We start from the raw sequence: 24,710 nt of genomic DNA on the forward strand, positions 1-24,710 counted from the left end.
TACTCGAAATAAAAAATTTTCGATCTCGAATTGAAATTTTTTGACAAAAAGCATTTGTTTTAGCTTTAAAAGGATTCTGAAAAGAAAAAAATTAAAAAAGTAAATGAAAATTCGTGAAAAATGGTAAAAATTGAATGTAAGCTTTATTGCATACCAATAGGGGCAAATTTGAAAAATTTTATACTCGAAATAAAAATTTTCGATCTCGAAATAAAATTTTTCGATCTCGAAATAAACATTAAAAAAATATTCTCAAAAATTTCAAAAGCCTCATTAATTCAAAACATTCGACAGAGAGACTTGAATAATTTGTCGAACGATCTTCAAGTGACATTTTTTGCCATTCGACTTAAAAGTGTGCGAAGAAGAATATTTTAATTAATTAATTAATTAACGCAATTACATCAATAAAGCGGCAAAAAATAATTAAATTCCTGTTTTTTTCTTCAAAAGATCTTTAACTTTTTATATTAGCATCGTTTAATTAGCAATAATATCTTTATTATCTTACTTCGTTTTGCATATAAAAGCTATTTTTCAACTTCCGTTCGTTTTGTAAATAAACTTTCTATGCTGAAAGAGAAGAAAAAAATAAAATAAATAAACAAAAGTTATCTAAACCAATCAAAACAATAGATCATTAAAAATAATTGATTGCACATATGATTTTGCAACGACTTCGAAAAAAATAAAATTATGTGGCAGGAACAAGAGCAAAGATGAATAAAAGAAGTGTGGGTGACTTCTTTGTTGTTGCTCATTCACATCTGCAAAAAAAATAAAAGATTTATAAAAATATTACAATATATATTTTTTTATGATGAACATAAACTTTCATAATTTTCGCGAAAAACCCGCGACTTTTGTATTTCTTATATATTTTTTGTATAAATAAATAAACAAAAAAAAAACAGCATAAGCAAACTAATAAGATGGGCGGCAATCGCAGGCGGACGACTTCCATATAAAGTAAAACTAGTAACGGCTTTTATTTTTTTAAAGAAATCTCAGCATTTTGCTGCATTTTTAAATTACTTACGATTAATAATGTCGTCGCCTTTATTTATATACCTACATTAATTTTTTTATTTTTTCGTTAAAATCATTAATTTACAAAAAAAAATATATTTAATACTAAATGTATATTTTTTGTCAAATCGACAAGAAACGAACACGTGTAAAGGAAAAAAGTGCATAAAAGTGACACATTTTTCAAAAAAATAAATATTTATGCTATATGGGCTTGTATTATATTACCTTGTCAATGTTACTTGTAAAACTTATTAAACTTATTAAAAAGCAGCAAAATTTTGATACACGATGATGGTCCAAAAAAAAAATGCGATAAAAGGTACTTTTAATGTTTATAATGCGGTACATTAAATATGTGGGTCATTTACCTTGAATGGAACTTGAAACATTTCGAATATTTGGATGGATACCAAAATGATGCGTAAAAAATGTCGTTTGTTCCTCATTATTATCAATTTTGTACAAGAATGTTCTCCCATCACGTATCATTTTTTTTTGTAGATGATAACGACGCGATATTAATGTTGAATATTTTAGCAAAAAAAAAATTATGAATAAATTATTATTAATTAAAAAATATTTTTGGTTGATAAATCGATAAAATTATTTAATTATTGTTATTTTTGATGAAAACATTAGCATGGACATTAATAAAGGTTGAGGAATTTCGTGTAAAAAAATTTATAATGATGAAAAATAACATATTATTTGTATAATGACATACATTTATTATATTTCTTGTACACTTGACTTGATATTTTATTTTTTTTACGAAAAAGGAAATTTTTAATAAATTTTGATCGATTTGAGATATAAAAAGTGTTGAAAAGTATAATTTTGTAACTTCTTGTATTAGAATTGGATTTAAATTTATCGGAGGTTTAAGTTGTAAATTTTTTATAAGCTTGATTTGAATTAATTGGAATAAAATTTTTATTCAAGATTAATTTTTTTATTATTTTTTTACATGCTAAAAAAATATATTTATTAATATTGTTTAACAATTTTTTATTTTTTTTTAATTTTAATTATTTAATATATATTTTTTTCAAGTTTTTATTTTTTTGTTAACCCAATATGTATTTCAAAATAAGAAAATTATTAAATTTTACAAAAAATAATCTTACATTAAATAAAAATATATTTTATTCAAAAAAAAACAAATAAATTTAAAATTTTTAATTATATATTTATTAATTATATTTATTTTATTTATTATTTATTTATTATTTTTTTTTAATTTTTGTTTTTTATATTTTTTTATTTAATTTTTCTCCAAGTTAATTTTTTTTATACATTTAATATTTTTCAATTTTCGTAAATAATTATTTATTATTTTTTTTTTAAATCAATAAAATTTATTAATCATGTTTATCTTTTTTAATTTTTTTTTATAAAAAGACGATTTCTATTCAGTTGTTTTAATCCAAAAAGTAGAAAACTTGTCAATCCTCCAGCCAATACGCTATATTAGGTCATTGTTTACAACTTTAAAAAACATTAAATTTGTTACACATACGCAAGTTAACTACTTACGAGCAAAAACCTAAACATGCCTTGCCATTAAGCTGCCATAAATAACATAATTTGGTCGTTTTCGATACAAAATAATTTAAATAAAAATGAAAAATATGGTAAATCAACTTGTTTAATTGGAATAATTTTTTATAAATCTGTTTTTTTAAATGTCATTTGCATTCATGTTTACACGATTAAATGATTTTATTGGAAATTGATTGATTTCAAAGGTTCGTCGTTTTTTTGTGTGTTGTGAATAAATTTTGAAGTCTTTTGTTTCTTTCGATGACTTGTGATATTTTTTAAAAATAATTATTTAAAAAAAAATTTTTTTTTTATTAAAATTTTTTTAAAAAAATTAAATAAAAAAAAAATTTTTTTTAAATATTTTTTTTAAATAAATTTTTTTTATAATTTTTTTTAATTAAATTAATTTTTTTTTAATAAAATAATTTTTTTTTAATAATTTTTTTTTAATAATTTATTTTTTTAAATAATTTTTTTAATAATAAAATTTTTCTTTTTTTTTTCACAGAGATCATCTTTACCGAACATCGCTGAAGCTGCATTTAAAGGAACGTGCTGTTTGGGAAGCTTCTCCGTCAATTCGTGAGACTTGTTTGAACAAAGGACAACGCGATGAGGATTGTCACAACTACATTATGGTTCTCCAAAGCTACGGAGGCAACAAATTGTACACTTGTGGCACTTACGCCTACAGTCCTTACTGCTCAAAACGCCGCATGGAGAACCTAAATGTCACAAAATACGATAAGGGAGTCGCCAAATGTCCTTTCAACCCGAAAGCGAACATCACGACACACATGTCAGAAACGGGCCAAATGTTTATCGCTTCGCCAACGGATTTTTCGGGTTCTGATCCAGCAATTTTACGTGCCGACATCGCCGGAGACGACAATCGCATGTTACGAACGAAGCAATATGACTCGAAATGGCTGAACGACCCCCAATTCGTCGGAAGTTTCGAACATCAGGATTTTGTGTACTTCGTTTTTCGCGAACGGGCGTTGGAACACATCAATTGCGGGAAGATTGTTTATTCCCGGATCGCGAGAGTTTGCAAAAATGATCCTGGCGGCACAGTTTTCTTCAAGGAAAATTGGACTTCCTTCATAAAAGCGCGTTTAAATTGTTCCTTGCCCGGCGAATATCCCTTTTACTTCGACGAAGTGCAAAGTATTCATTATTCGGCGCAAGATCAACTCGTTTACGCGACTTTTAACACTCCCGTGAACAGCATTCAAGGCGCTGCGATTTGCGCTTTTAATATTTCGGCGATCCAAAAGGCTTTTGCGGGGTCGTTCAAGTATCAGGAAAGCTTGAAGGAGACTTGGAAACGTGTTGACATGGAAAATCGCGCATATCACGAATGCCAAACGGGCCAAAATGAGTTTGGAGTCGCACGGAGATCGACTAATCTCATGGAATCGACAAAATATCAACTTATGGATCAAGCTGTTCAACCAATAACGTTGGAGCCCTTGCATCATGCCAAGTTGGAACGATTTTCGCACATCGCCGTTGATAATGTCTCAACAAAATTGCATGAAAACGTTCAAATTATTTACGTTTCAACGGAAGAAGGTTATATAAAAAAAATTTCCATCCTTCCACGCACCAAAGAAACTTGCGTCATCGAAAAATGGCAAGCTACGGAGAGTCCTCAGGTGAAAATCCGCACTTTGCAGTACCTAAAAGAGACAAATTCGTTATACGTTGGCACCGATACGTCCGTTATGCGTATCCCGTCGCAGCATTGTAGTCGTCATGCATCGAAAACTTCTTGTATCAACTCGATGGATCCGTATTGCGGATGGAATGAAGTGCAAGAAACATGTACAACAGCTCCTGGAGGTAATGCTTTGGCTAAATATTGGTCTCAAAACGCAAATGAGTGTCCTTTGTTGAAATCCCCAATCGACGGAGGATGGGGTGCATGGTCAAATTACAAAAAATGCGCCAAAATGGACTCAACCGAAGTCGTTTTTGACGAAAATGGATCCAATAGTGATACTTGCATGTGTCGCACACGCAAATGTGACAATCCGGCACCCTCGAATGGCGGCAAAGAGTGTCAAGGAATGAATATTATCGTGACAAATTGTACCGTTCATGGGGGTTGGTCTGATTTTTCGAATTGGAGTGCCTGTTCCCAAACATGCGGAATTGCCGTTAAAACGCGACGTCGCACATGCATGAACCCCAAACCAGCTCACGGAGGCAGAGTTTGCGTTGGACCTGATCGAGAAGAAATTTATTGCACAAATTTACCGCCGTGCCCAATAGCGAAGGAACAAGCAGTTGACGGCGGATGGAGTTCGTTCGGGCCATGGAGTAATTGTTCGGCGATTTGCGGCGGCGGATTTCGAATCAGGAAGCGGAAATGTGACAATCCTGCGCCACGGAATGGAGGAATGGAATGTGCCGGATGCCATATCGATTATGAAGTTTGTAATTTGCAGCCGTGTACGGATATTAAGAAAGTTAGTCAATGGACGCCGTGGTTGATTTCGACAAATGGCACAGAAAGTGTTGAAAAAAGGTATAAATTTGCGTGTAAAGCTCCGGTGCAGGATTCGTCGCAGATTAAAGTAGCGATAGCGAAGGAAGAAGTGAGGGAATGTCAAAATTGTAGGAAAAACGAGCCTTGTAAGGCAGAAGGGAAGTCGCAATGGAGTTGTTGGAGCGAATGGAGTGCTTGTAGCGTTTCTTGCGGCGTTGGAATTCAACAAAGATATCGATCGTGCTTGATAGAAGATAATGATTTGGAAGGATGTGATGGAGTTAGCAAAGAAACGAGAGATTGTGAGATGCCAACTTGTGAAAGTAAGTAAAAAAACTCATTTTGAAGAAGGAATTTGGGTTCAAATCTTGTAAAATTTTTCAAAATATGCATTGGGATGAAATTTTTTTACAATTTGCATAAGGCAGAAATTTTACAATTTGCATTGGGATCAAATTTTAAATTTTGCATTGGGACAAAAACTCAAAATTTAAAGAAAAAATAATTACAAAATTTTCAAAAGAGCAAAAATTAATTAAAATTTATAATTTTTCATGTGAATTTTATTTTTTTAAAAAATTATGCAAAAAAAAATTAAAAATTTATAAATTACAAAATTTTTAATTTAAAAATTAATTAAAATTTTAATTTTTAATCATGTAAATTTTTTAAAAATGCAAAAAAATCAAATAATTTATAAAAAATATTTTTAAAAAAATTTTAATCTTATAATTTTTTTTTTTATTTTTTTAAATTAAATTTTTAAATTAATTTTAAAATTAAAAAAAATAAAAATAAATTAATTTTTGTATAAAAAATATATATTTTTTTTTAATTTTTGAAATTAAGTCTTTAATTAATTAAAAATAAAAAAAAATAATATTTTTTTTTTAATTTTTGAAATTAAATTTTATTTTAATTAAAAAAAAATTAAATTATTTTTTTTTAAATTAATTTTTAAAATTAAATTAAATTTTAAACAATTTAAATAAATTAACAAAATTTGTTAATTTTTTTTTTTTTTATAAATTTTCAAAAGAAAAGAATTAAATTTTAATTTTATTTTTAAAAATTAGGTTAAAAAAAAATTAAAATTTGCATTAAAAAAATTTTTTTAAAATTTTTTTCAAAAAAAACAAAAAACTAAAAATTTTCATCTTTTTCAGGCTTCATGGGATGGAGTGAATGGAGCAATTACTCAAACTGCAACGAAGATGGCGAAAAAGTGCGTTTCCGAACGTGTTTAAGAAAAAATCCGGGCCCCAAAGAATGTCTTGGCGAAGAAAAACAAACAAAAATTTGTAAATCTGTGCCGTTTAATGGTAAATTTCATCATTTTAATTCAAAAAATTATAAATTAAAAAAAAAAAATTCTTCAACAGAGGCTCACACAGCAACTAACGACATCCATTTGGGCGCTTTTGGATGGATTGCAATCGTTTTCATTTGCGCTCTTTGCAGTGTTGGATCCGCCATTGCAACTTCCATCATCAAAGATCGTCGTCGACAAAAGTTAACAGCGATTACGGGATCTCCTCATTACGGTTCTTATCCCAATCAATATTCAAGTCTGCCAACCAAAGATGTAAGTTTTCATTTATTTGCTAAAATTGAATGAAATTTCATAAAAAATATTTTTTAGATGGACTTTCGTACATATTCAGAATCAAAACCGCGTCGCCAATCATCGTTCAAGAGCGATTCAAAGTTCAACGGGAACGGAACTCTCCCGAAATCGATAAATGTTCATTGTAATACTCCGAAAATTCTGGCGAAAAGTTACAATGACACCGATACAGCTACAATAAAGCGAAATTCTCATCTAAATAATGCCAAGATGCGACTGAAAGACGACGAGGACAAGTATTAAAAGTTGACGTAGCAGAAATTTCTTCGGAAATGATCTCAAAATAGTCTCAAATGTTAGAAAAAAATCAAAAAATTAAGATTTCACTCTTTATTGATTCGTTAATAGACATAATAATTGTAAATTGACATGACGATTAACTCTAAAAACGACTGAAAACACCTTAAGTCTATGAATTTTGATTCGATGTCCAATTCGAACGATTATTGTGATACACTTCGTGCGTTTAAATATTGTCAGGAATTAAGGACAGAGAAATACTGATAGTAGATTTCAATTAAAATTAACACAAAGTACCTAGATTAGATAGTTTGAGCGTTCAAAACTTATGTAAATAGCTTGTAGAGATCACATTAGGAGCTTAAAGTTAAATTTTTTGTATAAATTTATGTTAAAATTTAGTTTTTTAGGTTCAAGAAGTATCATTAACGAGTGCCAATGACTGTTAAAAGTACTAAAAACTTTAATTTTATAAATATTTTTTGTATAATTTTGGTTGAATTTTAATCGAGCGGTGAAATTTTTATCAAAATTTTATGTTTTTGAATTTATTTATGAATTTTTCTTCAAAAAAATTTTTTTTTTAATTTTTTAAATTAAATTTTCAACTTTAAATCTTTTAAAAAAATTATTAAAAAAATACTTATTTTTTTAAATTTAATTTTTAATTTTATGTAAAAAAAATAAATTAGAAATTCATAAATTTTTGAAATTTAAATAAAAAAGAATTAAAAAAATAATTTTTTAATAAAATTCAAAGATATTAAATTAATTAATCAAAAAAAGAATACTTTTTTTTTAATTTTTGAAATAAAATTTTAATTTTATAAAAAAAATTGAAAAAAAATAATTTTAAAAAATTAAAAAAAAATAATTAATTTTTTTTTTATAAAAGATAAAAAAAAAAAAAAAAATTTTTAAAAATTTAACAAAAAAAAATATTTTTTTTTAAGATATAAATAAATTTTACTTAGAAAAAAATTTCACCGCTCGAATAAAATTTAATACTAACATTTAAATATATTATTGTTAAAAATTTCGATTTTCTTATCAAAGGCTGAATTATTTTTTAAGGATTGCGTGCCAAGCCAATATTTGTATATCATTTAAATCACATGTACGTGGCATATTTTAAGTATTATTAACATTATTTCGATTAATTTGTAATATTTTGTGCTCTATGAGTGCGTTATTTGTTATTAATGTTTAACTTTTATGTAAAATTGTTAACTTTTACGAATTTATTTTAATTATAGTACGTTAAAAAAATGATTTATGAAAGACTAGATGCAGATAATTATATAAAATATTAAAAAAAAAATATTAAAATAAAGATAAATTTTTATAATAAATGCAATTCTGTGCTTTTTTGTGAGATTATTCATATTTTATAATATGGCAGTGATCGGTTTCATCGAATTTTTGAATTTATTCGGAATCTTCTTCGCCCAAACGTTCAATTTCCCTTAAAATAAAATCCATGCTATCGCGCGTGGGACGAGAATGTGCTGTAACAACCATACGGAAGAAGTTTCCGATGTTTTTGTTCGGTAATGGGGCATATCCGATCATCAAAGTGCCCTGAACAACCATTTTCTCCTTGATTTTTAGGACAGTTTCGTAAATGTTATCCCACCATTCTTCGTTTTCTTCTTCTACATCGCGAAATTTACGGGGAATGTACCAAAAACAGATGTTTGTGTACTCGAAACGATCGATAACGAGACGAAATCCGTCGTTTACTCGCAATTTTCCTGCCAAATAATGAGCACAAGCGAAGGAGTCTATGGAAAAAATTTAAAAATTTAATTTTTTAGACTTGAAATTTAAGAAAAAATTATTTACGATCAATTAAGTGACTAATTTCTGCCTCTCCATGCGACTTCATCATCAGCCAAAACTTGAAAACGTCGACTTTTCGACCACATTGGATGCTTTTGTCTCCCGTATCGTACGAAACATCGTAAAATTTGTCTTGTTGAAAGAGATAATCGGCATGCGAGGAGTTACAAGCATCCAAAAATCCCTTTTCTTTCACCAAAAATAGCGAACATTGCAACGGGACGCCCATAGTTTTGTGCGGATTGAAAGCTACAGAGTCAGCAAGTTCAATTCCATCCAATAAAGGGCGATGTTTATGCGAAAAAAGTACAGATCCGCCAAGACAGGCATCAACATGCATCCAAATGTTGTATCTTTTGCAAATGTGACCAATTTCCGTCAAATTATCGAATGCCCCGAGAACAGTTGTGCCACTTGTAGCATTAACCATGAAGGGTTTTTTGCCTTCCGTGTAAGCTTTTTGAATTTCCATCGTCAATTCTTCGGGAATCATTTGTCCCTTGTCGTTCGTTTTGATGGTAATGAGATTTTCCGTGCCAATTCCCATCCAATGAGCACTTTTTAACAAGCTGTAATGCGATTCTTCGGATGTGAAGACAACCAAAGGTCCTGAAAGCCCGAAAAGTCCCTTCTTTTTGAGATCTGGATCGAATTTGAAACTAAAAATTAAAATTTTTCATCAATTTTTTTTGAAAATTGTTCAAAAAAAGTCACTTACCGAGCAGAAATTAATCCAAACATGTTGGAAATGCTTCCTCCAGGGCAAAATAATCCATCGCCGTTCGGAAATCCAATGAGATTTAAAATATATTTCATCACTGCTTCTTCCATCAAGGTAAAAACAGGCGAAATTTCGTAAGTATACGAGCCTAAAAATAAATTTCCATTAAAAAATTACTCAAAAATTGAATTTTTATCATTTTTACTCGTATTCAAGGCTTCCGTAATCCAAGCAGCTCCCAATGCAGAAGGACAAAGTCCTGAAAAAAGTTGATTATGGAAATTCGGATGACTTGTCTTCACGGAATAACGCATAACTTGTCGACAAATCTTCTCCAACTCTTTTTCACTGAGCGGCAAAGGTTGTCCAATCGAGAAATCAAACTCTTTCTACATGAAAAAAATCAAAAAAATTAAAATTCTGAAAAAAAAAATAATTTTTTCTCACTTTTAGCACTTCAGGCTCCCGCCAATCGACAACTTTTTCATTTTCGTCCGTTTCGAGGCAATTTTCCTCCTTCAGCAGTTGAGGAATTCGATCCAAAAGTTCCCAATTTTCATCCGTAAGCTCTATGGAAATGCTATGACGAGGAAGATGTTTGTTCGCAGAGAGCATTTTTATCGATTTTTATGAGAAAACGAAGACACGTCAACTTGTGATGGAATGTAGAAGGTAAATGATTGTCACTCGAGATTAGTTAAAACGCAAAAAAGCGTTATTTAAATATTTATTTAACGAAATTTAGCTGAAAAATTAATGAGAGTGATAAATAATCGATGGATTGTTTTGATTCTGAAGACTGTTTGCGCATTGGGCATGAAATTTAGGCTGTTACAAATAAGAAAAATATTTTTTGAAAAAATGAATTTTAATTAACGAAAGTTTAGAAAAATTAGTTCAATTAAATTATTTAATTATTTGGAGCAAGATTTGACAAAAATTGCTTTGACACAGTTTTTGACACAGTTTTTTTTGCTCTTGATTTAGTTTTTAAAACAAAACTATGTCAAAGGAAAATTTTTTTTCAGTTTCAATTTTTTGGCAGTTTTGAGTTGAAAAATGTTTAAAAATGATAAATTAGAGCCCTCTGATAAATTTTTATCCATTTGGAGCAAGATTTGACAAAAATTGCTTTGACACGGTTTTTGACACAGTTTTTTTGCTCTTGATTTAGTTTTTAAAACAAAACTATGTCAAAGGAAAATTTTTTTTTTCAGTTTCAATTTTTTGGCAGTTTTGAGTTGAAAAATGTTTAAAAATGATAAATTAGAGCCCTCTGATAAATTTTTATCCATTTGGAGCAAGATTTGACAAAAATTGCTTTGACACGGTTTTTGACACAGTTTTTTTGCTCTTGATTTAGTTTTTAAAACAAAACTATGTCAAAGGAAAATTTTTTTTTCAGTTTCAATTTTTTGGCAGTTTTGAGTTGAAAAATGTTTAAAAATGATAAATTAGAGCCCTCTGATAAATTTTTATCCATTTGGAGCAAGATTTGACAAAAATTGCTTTGACACGGTTTTTGACACAGTTTTTTTGCTCTTGATTTAGTTTTTAAAACAAAACTATGTCAAAGGAAAAATTTTTTTTCAGTTTCAATTTTTTGGCAGTTTTGAGTTGAAAAATGTTTAAAAATGATAAATTAGAGCCCTCTGATAAATTTTTATCCATTTGGAGCAAGATTTGACAAAAATTGCTTTGACACGGTTTTTGACACAGTTTTTTTGCTCTTGATTTAGTTTTTAAAACAAAACTATGTCAAAGGAAAAATTTTTTTTCAGTTTCAATTTTTTGGCAGTTTTGAGTTGAAAAATGTTTAAAAATGATAAATTAGAGCCCTCTGATAAATTTTTATCCATTTGGAGCAAGATTTGACAAAAATTGCTTTGACACAGTTTTTGACACAGTTTTTTTGCTCTTGATTTAGTTTTTAAAACAAAACTATGTCAAAGGAAAAATTTTTTTTCAGTTTCAATTTTTTGGCAGTTTTGAGTTGAAAAATGTTTAAAAATGATAAATTAGAGCCCTCTGATAAATTTTTATCCATTTGGAGCAAGATTTGACAAAAATTGCTTTGACACGGTTTTTGACACAGTTTTTTTGCTCTTGATTTAGTTTTTAAAACAAAACTATGTCAAAGGAAAAATTTTTTTTCAGTTTCAATTTTTTGGCAGTTTTGAGTTGAAAAATGTTTAAAAATGATAAATTAGAGCCCTCTGATAAATTTTTATCCATTTGGAGCAAGATTTGACAAAAATTGCTTTGACACGGTTTTTGACACAGTTTTTTTGCTCTTGATTTAGTTTTTAAAACAAAACTATGTCAAAGGAAAAATTTTTTTTCAGTTTCAATTTTTTGGCAGTTTTGAGTTGAAAAATGTTTAAAAATGATAAATTAGAGCCCTCTGATAAATTTTTATCCATTTGGAGCAAGATTTGACAAAAATTGCTTTGACACGGTTTTTGACACAGTTTTTTTGCTCTTGATTTAGTTTTTAAAACAAAACTATGTCAAAGGAAAAATTTTTTTTCAGTTTCAATTTTTTGGCAGTTTTGAGTTGAAAAATGTTTAAAAATGATAAATTAGAGCCCTCTGATAAATTTTTATCCATTTGGAGCAAGATTTGACAAAAATTGCTTTGACACGGTTTTTGACACAGTTTTTTTGCTCTTGATTTAGTTTTTAAAACAAAACTATGTCAAAGGAAAAATTTTTTTTCAGTTTCAATTTTTTGGCAGTTTTGAGTTGAAAAATGTTTAAAAATGATAAATTAGAGCCCTCTGATAAATTTTTATCCATTTGGAGCAAGATTTGACAAAAATTGCTTTGACACGGTTTTTGACACAGTTTTTTTGCTCTTGATTTAGTTTTTAAAACAAAACTATGTCAAAGGAAAATTTTTTTTCAGTTTCAATTTTTTGGCAGTTTTGAGTTGAAAAATGTTTAAAAATGATAAATTAGAGCCCTCTGATAAATTTTTATCCATTTGGAGCAAGATTTGACAAAAATTGCTTTGACACAGTTTTTGACACAGTTTTTTTGCTCTTGATTTAGTTTTTAAAACAAAACTATGTCAAAGGAAAAATTTTTTTTCAGTTTCAATTTTTTGGCAGTTTTGAGTTGAAAAATGTTTAAAAATGATAAATTAGAGCCCTCTGATAAATTTTTATCCATTTGGAGCAAGATTTGACAAAAATTGCTTTGACACGGTTTTTGACACAGTTTTTTTGCTCTTGATTTAGTTTTTAAAACAAAACTATGTCAAAGGAAAAATTTTTTTTCAGTTTCAATTTTTTGGCAGTTTTGAGTTGAAAAATGTTTAAAAATGATAAATTAGAGCCCTCTGATAAATTTTTATCCATTTGGAGCAAGATTTGACAAAAATTGCTTTGACACGGTTTTTGACACAGTTTTTTTGCTCTTGATTTAGTTTTTAAAACAAAACTATGTCAAAGGAAAAATTTTTTTTCAGTTTCAATTTTTTGGCAGTTTTGAGTTGAAAAATGTTTAAAAATGATAAATTAGAGCCCTCTGATAAATTTTTATCCATTTGGAGCAAGATTTGACAAAAATTGCTTTGACACGGTTTTTGACACAGTTTTTTTGCTCTTGATTTAGTTTTTAAAACAAAACTATGTCAAAGGAAAATTTTTTTTTCAGTTTCAATTTTTTGGCAGTTTTGAGTTGAAAAATGTTTAAAAATGATAAATTAGAGCCCTCTGATAAATTTTTATCCATTTGGAGCAAGATTTGACAAAAATTGCTTTGACACGGTTTTTGACACAGTTTTTTTGCTCTTGATTTAGTTTTTAAAACAAAACTATGTCAAAGGAAAATTTTTTTTTCAGTTTCAATTTTTTGGCAGTTTTGAGTTGAAAAATGTTTAAAAATGATAAATTAGAGCCCTCTGATAAATTTTTATCCATTTGGAGCAAGATTTGACAAAAATTGCTTTGACACGGTTTTTGACACAGTTTTTTTGCTCTTGATTTAGTTTTTAAAACAAAACTATGTCAAAGGAAAAATTTTTTTTCAGTTTCAATTTTTTGGCAGTTTTGAGTTATAAAATAATTAAAAATGATAAATTAGAGCCCTCTGATAAATTTTTATCCATTTGGAGCAAGATTTGACAAAAATTGCTTTGACACAGTTTTTGACACAGTTTTTTTGCTCTTGATTTAGTTTTTAAAACAAAACTATGTCAAAGGAAAAATTTTTTTTCAGTTTCAATTTTTTGGCAGTTTTGAGTTGAAAAATGTTTAAAAATGATAAATTAGAGCCCTCTGATAAATTTTTATCCATTTGGAGCAAGATTTGACAAAAATTGCTTTGACACGGTTTTTGACACAGTTTTTTTGCTCTTGATTTAGTTTTTAAAACAAAACTATGTCAAAGGAAAATTTTTTTTTCAGTTTCAATTTTTTGGCAGTTTTGAGTTGAAAAATGTTTAAAAATGATAAATTAGAGCCCTCTGACAAATTTTTATCCATTTGGAGCAAGATTTGACAAAAATTGCTTTGACACTGTTTTTGACACAGTTTTTTTGCTCTTGATTTAGTTTTTAAAACAAAACTATGTCAAAGGAAAAATTTTTTTTCAGTTTCATTTTGAGTTGAAAAATGTTTAAAAATGTAAATTAGAGCTAAGTTTTTTTGCCTTGATTTAGTTTTTAAAACAAAACTATGTCAAAGGAAAAATTTTTTTTTTTCATGAGAAAATTGAAATTTGAATTTTTAAAGAAATTTACCGATAAATCCTTTCGGATTACTGTCCTCCATGTTGTCAAAATAACGAATTTGATGTTTGATTGAATCCAAAACGAACCATCTTTGTTTCCAACCTTTCAATAAAGCGCCTCTCTTGTACAAATATCTAAAAAAAATATTTTTTTTATAATTTTTTATTAAAAAAAATCAATTTTTTAATAATTTTTACCCTTCATGAGTTTTATTTTCAGCGACATCACTTCCAAATTTGTTGTAAATGTCCTGATTCGACGTTTGTCCAGCAGTATTAGCGCTCGAAGCAACACTTCCGTTATCGCCTTGATTTCGTGTCAGTGTTTGTTGAGGACCTTCGACAGCTTTGTATTTGGTGCAATTCTTTGGAACAGAATCCGCGCATTTTTCATGATATGAATTGCCGCAGTCCATACATCTAAAATGGAAAATTTTCGTTAAAAAGTGAAAAAAATTAAAATTTTGGGGAAAATTACCTTAAACCGTTTCTCACAGGACCCCATAAGAGACTACTGCAATGGTTACAATGTGTTGGCGTCGTAAATGCATGTTTTTCGAAGCGATGCGGATGTGAAAAACTTTCTTGATGCACGCCAGACAGTCTTCCACGCATGATGATTTCCAAAGTAGATCTGAAAAAAATTTAAAAGAATTTGATTTATTGGAGACATGCTTGAATTTTGTCAATCCATTCGCGAGCCTTTTGTTCGTCGAGTGCATAGAAATAATACGTTCTTTTACTCGTTTTGAGCTAAAAATTAAAAAAAAAATTATTAATTTTTTTAAAAAAAATGTTTAATTTATTTTTTTTTTGCGGGCAATGGTTGTGAAAAACTGATTGAACTTCCGCCAAGTTTTTTTTTCATGATTTTTGAAAATTTTTTGGAATTTCATAAAAATCAAAAAAATTTCTTTAAAAAAAATCAATTTTTTAAAATTTTTAAAAAATCAATAAATGATTCGAAAGCAACACTTCCGTTATTTTTCCGTGTCAGTGTTTGTTGGGGACCTTCGACAGCTTTTATTTGGTGCAATTTTTGGAACAGAATCCGCGCAAAATTTTCTAAAATGGAAAATTTTTATTAAAAAGTGAAAAAAAATAAAATTTTGGGGAAAATTATTAAACCGTTTCTCAAATAAAATGTTTGGTAAAAATTAAAAAAAAAGCGATGCGGATGCGAAAAACTTTTGATGCACGCCAGATAATTTTTTTCAAAACCATTTTTATTACCATATATTTGTGTTTTTTTTTCAAAAAAATTCCACGCAAAAAAGTAGATCTAAAAAGATTTATAAAAATTATTATAATTGTTATAATTATTATTATTATAAATTTTGTCAATATTCAAAAAATAAGAAAAAAAATTTATTTTTTTATTTTTTTTTTTAAATAAAATTTTTTTTTTAAAATTCATAAAAACTAAAATTTCTTCAAAATAAAAAAAAATTAAAATTCAAAAAATATTTTTTTAAATTTTAGAAAAGCTTAAATTTTCGTTAAAAATTTAGTTTAAAAAAATTTTTAAGTAAAAAAATGGCAATTAAAAAATTTTTTTAAAGGAAAAAAAAATTTTCGTAAAAATTTTTTTTTTTTTAAAGTAATAAATATTTAAAAAATTAATTAAAAGTTAAATTTTTTTTAAAAAAAATTAAAATATTCATAAAATTATTTTTTTTAAATTCATAAAAATCAATAAATAATTATAATTTATAAAAATTTAAAAAATATGAAAATTCAAAGAAATTCTTTTTAAATTTGATAGGTATATTTTTTTTAAATAGAAAATTTAGAAAAATAATAAAATTAACTATTTTTTTTAATTTGTTTATTTTATGAAATTTAAAAAAAAATAATGTAAAAGTTAAAAATTAAAAAAAAATATTTTAAAAAATATAAAAAAAAATTCATGAAAACTTAAAAAAAATAATATTTTTTATAATTTTTAAAAATTTAATTATTCGATTTTTTTTTTCATTAAAAATATTTTGAAATTCATTTTAAGAAAAATTGCTTTTTAAAAATTAAATAAAAAAAATATTTTCTTAAAAAAATTGTTAAAATTCGAAAAAACTTTTTAAATAAATAATTTTTCATAAAAATTTTGAAAAAAATTTTTTAAAAATTATTTTAAAATTTTTCAAAAATTAAAAAAAATTTTTTTTTTCTCACCTCTTATGTTGCAATCGACTGTGACTTTTAACCAAAGCACTCGAAAACGAAGCATGTCTCGTCAGCGAATCCGAATGCGGTAATTCAAGTTTATCCCAAACTTGTCTCCATTTCTGTGGCAAGAGATTTCTCTCGGATTCCGCTTGTTTCAAATTCTCCATCAACATACTAAATGCATCGGGGTCACATTTATCCAAACTATCATACCCAACCATGACAACTTTCCTCTTTCCCGTATTTTCTCCCGAACTTCCTTGATAATCGCCGTCATCGTCGTCGTACATGTCGTGCGAAAGTACTTCTGGATCATACGGAGGTCCTTGCGCGAGTTCCTCATTCGTGTAAAATGGCCAAACTTCCAACATCGAAAGCGCACTTTGAGGTCTCAGCACCAACCGATCCGGATCTGGCGTGTACATGAAGTTGAAAAACATCGGCGATTTCGTGTTTTGTCGTTCGATGTAGTCAAAAACGGAGGCGCCGAGTTTTTGAGCGGATGTATTTGTGGTTCGAGGTCCTCCGGGGTAGATATTGTCGTCGTCGGACCCTGCGCCGGTATCAACGACAGTTTTATGATGAGAATTTAAGGAGCCGCGTTTGTCTTCGACTGTCATGATGCCAATATCGACACGTTCGAGCTCGCAATCGAAGAGAAAAGTACGAAAACGACATGAAACCGAGTGATATGCCAAGAAACGGAGATAAAATTCGTTAAATTCGAATGCCAGCGGGAATTGGAGATGAATTTGGTACACAGCATCGAGAAATTGCAAGAAAGTTGGCGCAAACGGAGATCCTGAACGACTACTGGCGGGCTTTAAATTGCTTCGATGACCAAATCTGTGACCAAAAGCGAGCCATTCTTTCTCAATTAGCACGCGGAAACCTTCTATCGTCCTATAATACGGATCCAGACACAATTGAGCAAGCGACGTTAATTGCGCCGTGACATCACATCCATCCTCAAGTGCTAAACAAACACTCGACTCTTGCAAATCCATCAAATCGACGATCGCTCCCGACAATTGGAGCAATCCACGAATTTGTTGCAGCCATTCCGATTGTTCGACGAGTTTCGCAAACGTTTGATCCGGTTCCGTGTTCGTCACTGACGGCAAACACGCTCTCATGAGTTTTTTAAATGCCAATCGCGAATGTCGCACATCCGTGTAGTCAACGGGAATGAATTCTGCGTACATTTCCGACAATTTTGCCGATTTCGAGTGAGATTTTTCTCCGAGGAAGTACAATGGGACGCGATTTATCGTGTATTGTTGATTATTTTCGTACGAATTCACGTCGCGCAAAGGAGCTGGACTCGGTTTGAGGGAATTCCATTTGCCTTTGCTTTGGGAAGCTCTGCCAAAAGTTGAAAATGAGGAGTTTCCGGATGATGGGGCGCCGTACATACTGACGACATTCGAGCGACGATTCGAATCTGGCGTGATAGCTGACATTCCGGAGGAGTTTGGGCTTCGCATACTCGTGACAGCCATCGCTAATGAGTCAATCGATACGTTAGAATCGGATAAGCCCCATGCGTGACGAAGGCTTTTTGCTTGCGGCGTCGTTCGGATTACTTGAACAAAGTATCTGTCTTGTTCCTGAAAATAAAAAAAGTAATAAGTAAAAAATAAAAATTATTATTTTTTATTATTTTAAAGAGTAATTCAAAGAAATTTTAATAATTTAAAAAAAAATTATGAATTTTCCATTTTTTAATTTAAGAATTTTTTAGTCAAATGAATTTAAAAAAAAATTTACAAAATTTAAAAAAATATTTTTTTTTTATTTTTTAAAGAAATTTTTAACTTTATTTTTTATAAAAATTGAACAAAAAAAAATAAATAAACATTTCAAAAGTTTTTAAAACATTAAAAAAAATGAAAAATTTTATTTAGTGAAAAATATTATTAACTTTTTCAATTATTCAAATTTAATTTTTTTTTAATTTTTCAAATTTTAATTTTTGAAATTTTTTCTCAAAATAATTTTAAAGAAATTTAAAAAAATTTCCAAATTTTTTTAAAAAAAAGATTTATTAATTTTTTTATTTTTTTTTTTACTTTTATAAAAATTTTAAAATGTAAAAATTTTAAAAGTTTTTAAAAATTATCAAAATTAAAAAAAAAATTTAAAATTTTATTTAAAATTTTTAAAATAAATTTAATAAATAAAATTTTCTATTTTTCATAAAATTCAAAAAAAAGATTTTAAAATATTTTGTTCAATTTTTGAAAAATTTTAATAAAAATAATTTAAAAATTTTTAAAAATTTTTAAAAATTTATCAAATAAAAAATTAAAAAAATTAAAATTTTAAAAAAAAATAAAAAATTAAAAATAAAGTTTAAATTTAAAAAAAATATAAAATAAAAAAAAATTTAAAAATAAAATTATTAAAAAATTATTATTTTTTTTAAAGAAAAAATTTAACAACAAAATAAATTTAATAAAATTATTCTATAAATTTTCATAAAATAAAAAAAATAGATTTTAAAATATTTTGTTCAATTTTTGAAAAATTAATTAAATAAAAATAATTTAAAAATTTTTAATTAATGAAAAAAATCATTTTGATCAGAGAAATTTTAACAAATTAAAAAATTTAAAAAACTGAAAATTTTTAATTTTTTTTTAATAATTTAAAAACTTTTAATTAGGTATTAATAAAAATATAAAAAAATATTTTTGAAAAAAACTATAATTTTAATTTTTACTTTAAAAAAAAAATTAATAAAATTTTAAATTTTTTTCAGAAAAAAATAGATAAAAAAAACCTCACCTGAAAACTCGTGCCATCCACAGAAGTCGTCGTCGAACTCGGATGTCCTTTAAACATCCCAATCACGCCTTTTGCTAACGGCACTGCTCCTCTCAATAACACAGCTCCATTTTGATGCCGCCACGTTGGCACTGGAATTCGTTGATTTTTGTAACATTTCGCGAGATTCCTCACACTTTCATCATTAACTTCCTTCGGACAAACCAAAATCGCCGGATATGTGCGCGAAAGACTGTAATTACAATTTGACGTCGTTATCCGATATCCCGACTGAACATCTCCCAATCCTAAACGAAGCCAATCTTTAACATAACCCCGCTCTTTGAGCCGTTCAACATCTTTTACAGTCACATGTCGCGGTATCGTATCTGCCATATCGTCGGAGAGATCCTCATCTTCATTATCATTGGCTTGAGCATTTTCATCAATGTCTACTTCGGAGAAAATATACTTTCGAGTTTTGGCTTTTTTGTTAAATCCCGCCTTTTTCGCTGTTCGCATGAGAGTTCGTTTCGCCAAACCTCGCAAAGTTGCGTTTTTCTCTTTGCCCCCTTTGTGCATGGGGGTCTGAAGGACAATTCCGTGACTCGCAAAAGCAAAATACCCGAATTCGTCGATTGGATGTCGGATTTTTTGGATTTGTTTGCGGAACATTTCGATATATTCGGGCGTGACTTCCTCATCAAACGCGACTTTTATCAGTTGGAAGGTGCAGGAGCGCAATTGCATCCCTTCCGGCAACACTTGTTCGAGATGTTTCAAGTACAAAACGGAAATTCGTTTTTCTTTGGTCAAAGATGAGATGGGAAAAGCTCGAACGATGCTATGTTCACATGCGAGAGCATCACACGGCGTTCCCTTGAAGATAACACGATAGTTTGTGAGAAACAACGCTCCTTCCGCCGGAAATAAATTACTTCCTTCGATCGTTTCTTCACGCCCGTCTGACAGCAAGTAACTCCGGAGCGGATCTCCGATGATTTCTTCGCCCGATAACAGCATGGGACGCTGAATTTTCGGCTTCTGAATCGGCGGAATGCGTTTCGATTCGCGATTCACGGCTTCGAGTGTCTCAATTTGCATGTGAACCAAATCCGGAACGATCCTATGAAGACTTTTGATATGATCCAAGGTCACATTTCCCTCCGTACAGATGCGATCGATGAATTTACAGACAGTTTTGATGACTTGATTGCCAACTTCGCTCGGATCACTTTCCTCAAAACCCTCGTCAGAGTGCCCGCTTTGACTCCGCGACTCAATTACGCTATTCGAGATGCTGTCGTCGTCGACATGAGCATTAATTTTCGGCACTCGCACGTTCAGGTTGATATCTAAAGGTAACATGAGGAAAACCATTCGATTCGCGTAATGCGTTGCCTGACTAAAAACCGTTTTTTCCTCAGAATCGATGAGTTCTTTGCGTTTTGCTTCATCCAACGAAGGCCACAAGCGTAATTGCTCCGCGGCAATTTCCAAAGCTGATGGTTCGTGGATTCGGGGCATCAGGGAGGTACGAAAATCCTTTTTTTCCTTCATCGAAAGGGTCGAACCATACGAATTTTCGCCCGCCCATGACAAATTTGTGCGATAATTGTTCGATTCTTCCTGATTTCGATGCAAATAAAATTGTTTTATTTGTGTTTGAACGTCTTGATAAAATGCCATCTCCCAAAATTGCTGATTTTTCCATACCGGGTGGTCCTGAATGCAACTATAGGCGAATTGGATGACTCCCGTGCAGAGTTTTCGACAAAATGCAGCCGATAATGGGAGTAAAGCGGCAGCTACGCCATGTTCGTCTAACGAAGAGTCGTCTTGCAACGCACGATTCATGAGTTTCACGACTAAATCGAACTGTTGATTGTCTAAAACAGCTTTGTTGCCTTGCACATTTTTATCTAATTCACGACATAACGTCAGCCGGGCATCACGTTGCTTCAAAATTCGCATCACGGCGGGAAAACTTTTTCGTGCATCCGCAATTTTGTTCTCGAAAATGCAATTAACGCACGTTTTAAGCACTTCTAAGCGTCGTGCCGTGTTGTTAACGACAGGTCTTCCATCGGAAATCGATTGCAAGTGACATCCCATTGGCACGATTCGGGGCGGCGTCTTGCTAAAAGATTGCATTCGCGTTTGTAAATCATTTCGCGCGAGTCCTTCATCGATAATTCGCTGAACTTGCGTCGCATCAATTTGCGGCATGGCAGGTTGATGCAATCTCGCGTTCGCTCCATCAGGCGGTCTCAGGATTTTTTGCGGATAAATTGTCGGATTGGGATTTTCGTTCGCGTAAAGTTGCAAACCCAACTCCTGAATATGAGGTAATATCAATTTCGGGTCCTGAGATTCGGATTTTAGCAATTCGTTCATCGAGCTGTAAAGTTCGTCCCATGCATCGCAGGAACGCCACGGAGGTCCTCGTTCTGACACGAACTCCGAAAAGAACATACTGTCTAATAATCTCGATAAAAAATCACAGTCTATCATTTCGCGTGCCCCCAAAAATCCCGCTTTGTGAAATTTTATCACGGGTTTTGGGTAAATTCGGATGAGGGTGAGACAACTGCGGTATCCTTGCAGGAGTTGAGCAAAGAGACGCATAAATACGGCACGAATTTCCTTGTCGAGGATGGCGGCGGTTTTTGATGAGGAGGCGGGACTTTGTACGGCAAATGCCATGTCAGCTTGGGCTAATTCGGGTTGCAGAACGTGTTGCAGGGCTTCTTGCGTGGATTTCCATAGCGCAGGCGGAAGAATTGCCAACGGAGGTACAAGAGATTCGGGAATGCCAATTGAACCGCCATCCAAATCGGCGATAATGACGTCGAGCACGTCGTTTATTTCGGGCTGCAAACTGCTGTGAACGCCCATGATGAAGGGCGTGGGGGTTGAAAGGACTTCGATGAGGGATGCCGGCAAGATGGGAATGTAAACGTGACTGAAACTGAAAAGAAATGGGAGAAAATTAATTTTAATTTTAATTTTAATTTAGTTGATTTTTTTTAGTTTCAAAAATATCTATGAAAAAATTTTTAAAATAATTTTTTTTCTAATTTTTATTTTTTTTTCAAAAGTCTTTCTTAAAGTTGAAAATTGAAAAATAAAAATACGTAAAAAATACGTAAAAAAAATACGTAAAAAAAATACGTAAAAAATACGTAATTTTCATTTTGACAGCATATTTAATAATTTTTAAGCTTCAAAAAAATTTTAATAATTTTTTTCCAACTTTTTCTACTCATCAATTATTAACAAGATAAAAAAAATCATTTCTTACCGGAAAGGATACATAAGGGAAGTAAGTGCATGACAACCATCCGTTAGTCGGCTGTAACTACTGCTATGCAACAAGACTTTTGATTCCGTCATCACGGCACAAAAGAGCAACAAAACATTTTTTATGCCCAATTGTTGGAATAATCCATGCACGCATGATCCCGTCACGGGAAGTGTTGCTGATAACGGCGGTTGAAGTGCCTGTTTATCTCCCGCTCCAATCGAAAAACGCACTTGCGGGCCTCCGGGCGGCGGAATTTGAATGCATCCCAAAATATTTCCAATCAAACTCTCCAATGCATATGGCAACGATTCCGTGTACACTGTAAATATCGTTCCGAGACAATTCTAAAAAGAGAAAAAAATGCAAAAATAAAAAAAAATTAAAAAAAAAATGTTTAGGCAAAAAAATATTAAAAATAGATGAAAAAAATTTTTTTTCTACATTTTTAGACTAACAAAAGGCCCTTATTTTATCATTTTTAGTGCGTTTTTATAACCCTTCTTTTTTACTTTTAAGTTCGTTTTTTAAAAAGTTTTATTTACAGTGTTTCACTTTTTTTCATATATTTTTATTTTTTTTTTTTAATTTTTAAACATTTTTTTTTGATTTTTTTTTTTATTGTATTATGGTCAATTTTGTGATTTTTAGTATATGGGCTTATATGGGGGGTCTCATATGATGCATGAAACTTGAAAATCTAATGATGAGAGTACCTTGGGCGAAAAATTTCATTATGTTTTGACCCTACTTTGAGTCTTTTATCACTTAAAATTAAAAAGTTAGACTGAGACTGACAAAAATTATGATAGTGAGTTGCAGAAAAATGTATATAAAATCATCTTCGACCTTTTTTCAACCTTGAAACGAGGGATACTCACTCTAAAAGTCTCGATGTAGTTCAAGCGTGACACGAGAACAAGACATTTTGGCGCATACATGACACTATGATGCAAAATTGCGGGCGGGCCTGATAATATCAGAGCATTTCCCGTACTTCCGATGCCCAAACTCTCTTCTTCGTCATCGACAGGCTTGCTTGGCGTGATGGCAACTGTTTCGTTAAAGCATAAACAGGCACAATAGTGATGCTGGGCATCGATATCTGTCAGCACAGAGACGAAAAATTGCGGTTCTTGCTTTTCTGTCGACAAAGCCCATCCCTGAGGTTGACAAAACCATTCAATGCCTTCGATGAAGGGAGTATCAGGCCAATCTTTCTCGGGAAATCTTTGGAGAATTTTGCCGCAACGAGTTCCGCTTCCTAAAAAAAAAAAATTTTTTTTGAAAGTGTTAGAATTTCGATAAAATTTTTAACAACACCCCATTGAATTCACTTACTCTCCTTTTCATGATCGTATCCAACCACAACGAAATAATCGGCTAAGCGTGACATTCTCCAGCGCAAAGTAACAAACAATACAAATTTAATTATTTGTGAGTGTGTGTACGAAAAACTATCCAAATTCCTTCTCAGTTTCGTCGTATCATTAACATATTATTATTTTTATGTGTCGTGTACGACGTCATATGTAACTTTTTTTTTTTTTTTGATATCGGAGGGAGAATCAGAATAGTCGAGATCGAGACCCGCAGTTAATTGCAATTAATTGGAACTGATTATACGACGACGATCGGCTTGCTTCTCAATAACTCAGAACTCTGTACTGAAATTTGATAAAAAAAAATGATGATGTTTTTGTTGGGATGGGCTGTCGGCTCAAATTTTGCTCGATTTTTCCTCTTGTAGCACGAATTTTGCAGGGTTTTTAACTTCCTTCGATTGCAGGTCCAAAATTAAATGCTGTAACTTCCGAAAAATGCAACGAAAGGAGCTGTTTCTACCGAAAAGAGTGATAAAATCAGCGATCGACAGCCGATAAATGAAATCTATGAAACGAATGAAGGAGGCTGTTACAATTTCGAATTTTTCTTCCATTTTTTATTAAAAATCTTTTGAATAATTTTTTAAAAAATATTAAAATTTGCATAAAAATTATTTTAAAAATCAAAATTAAAAAAAATAATTTTTCTATAATTAAATTTTTCAAAAATTAATGTACAAAAAAAATTTAAAAAATTAAAATAATTTTTTTTTATAAATTTTTTTTAAATTTTTTTAAATTTAAAATTGATTAAAATGTATCAAATTAATTTTTATTTTTTTTTATTTATTATTTTTTTAATTTTTTAAAAATATAAAAATTTGAATGAAATCGAAAACATTTTT

General features: G+C 30.0%; 3 protein-coding genes across 3 annotated transcripts in view; 1 reads left to right on the forward strand and 2 right to left on the reverse strand.

Moving 5' to 3' along the window:
* The window catches only part of LOC134836825 (semaphorin-5A), a 25,770-nt gene extending 18,321 nt beyond the window's left edge, over nt 1–7,449 (forward strand). Inside the window, exons 4-7 of the mRNA XM_063852061.1 lie at nt 3,086–5,397; nt 6,241–6,396; nt 6,457–6,659; nt 6,717–7,449. Coding sequence (XP_063708131.1) covers nt 3,086–5,397; nt 6,241–6,396; nt 6,457–6,659; nt 6,717–6,944 — 2,899 coding nt within the window. The 3' untranslated portion in view covers nt 6,945–7,449. The remainder of the gene's footprint in view (nt 1–3,085; nt 5,398–6,240; nt 6,397–6,456; nt 6,660–6,716) is intronic.
* A 608-nt stretch (nt 7,450–8,057) lies between these two features.
* Nucleotides 8,058–10,290, reverse strand: LOC134838480 (cysteine sulfinic acid decarboxylase). Its single transcript, XM_063854019.1, has 5 exons — nt 9,952–10,290; nt 9,710–9,893; nt 9,502–9,652; nt 8,787–9,442; nt 8,058–8,725 (listed from the first exon to the last, which is right to left on the reverse strand). The coding sequence occupies exons 1-5, from the start codon at nt 10,117–10,119 to the stop codon at nt 8,370–8,372; spliced, it is 1,515 nt and encodes a 504-aa protein (XP_063710089.1). The 5' UTR covers nt 10,120–10,290; the 3' UTR covers nt 8,058–8,369.
* A 3,947-nt stretch (nt 10,291–14,237) lies between these two features.
* LOC134837922 (myotubularin-related protein 13) lies at nt 14,238–24,364 on the reverse strand. The gene is made up of 8 exons (XM_063853317.1): nt 23,822–24,364; nt 23,362–23,744; nt 22,481–22,827; nt 19,198–22,147; nt 16,414–18,017; nt 14,720–14,875; nt 14,440–14,661; nt 14,238–14,376 (listed from the first exon to the last, which is right to left on the reverse strand). Exons 1-8 carry the CDS (start codon nt 23,874–23,876, stop codon nt 14,238–14,240), a joined length of 5,856 nt encoding a protein of 1,951 aa, XP_063709387.1. The 5' UTR covers nt 23,877–24,364.
* Between the last annotated feature and the right edge of the window lie 346 nt (nt 24,365–24,710).

This window comes from Culicoides brevitarsis, chromosome 1, assembly GCF_036172545.1.
Source record: "Culicoides brevitarsis isolate CSIRO-B50_1 chromosome 1, AGI_CSIRO_Cbre_v1, whole genome shotgun sequence".
Taxonomy (NCBI): domain Eukaryota; kingdom Metazoa; phylum Arthropoda; class Insecta; order Diptera; family Ceratopogonidae; genus Culicoides; species Culicoides brevitarsis.

Excerpts from the sequence above, each read along its gene's own strand:
- LOC134837922 (XM_063853317.1), bottom strand. The coding sequence starts at position 23,876 with ATGTCACGCTTAGCCGATTATTTCGTTGTGGTTGGATACGATCATGAA. Across the intron at positions 22,828-23,361 it reads ACTACATCGAGACTTTTAGA|AATTGTCTCGGAACGATATT; the intron begins GTGAGTATCCCT and ends TTCTCTTTTTAG. Across the intron at positions 14,876-16,413 it reads AGTCGATTGCAACATAAGAG|ATCTACTTTGGAAATCATCA; the intron begins GTGAGAAAAAAA and ends AATTTTTTTCAG.
- LOC134838480 (XM_063854019.1), bottom strand. The coding sequence starts at position 10,119 with ATGCTCTCTGCGAACAAACATCTTCCTCGTCATAGCATTTCCATAGAG. Across the intron at positions 9,443-9,501 it reads TTTGGATTAATTTCTGCTCG|TTTCAAATTCGATCCAGATC; the intron begins GTAAGTGACTTT and ends TTTAATTTTTAG. Across the intron at positions 8,726-8,786 it reads AATTAGTCACTTAATTGATC|ACTCCTTCGCTTGTGCTCAT; the intron begins GTAAATAATTTT and ends TTTTTTCCATAG.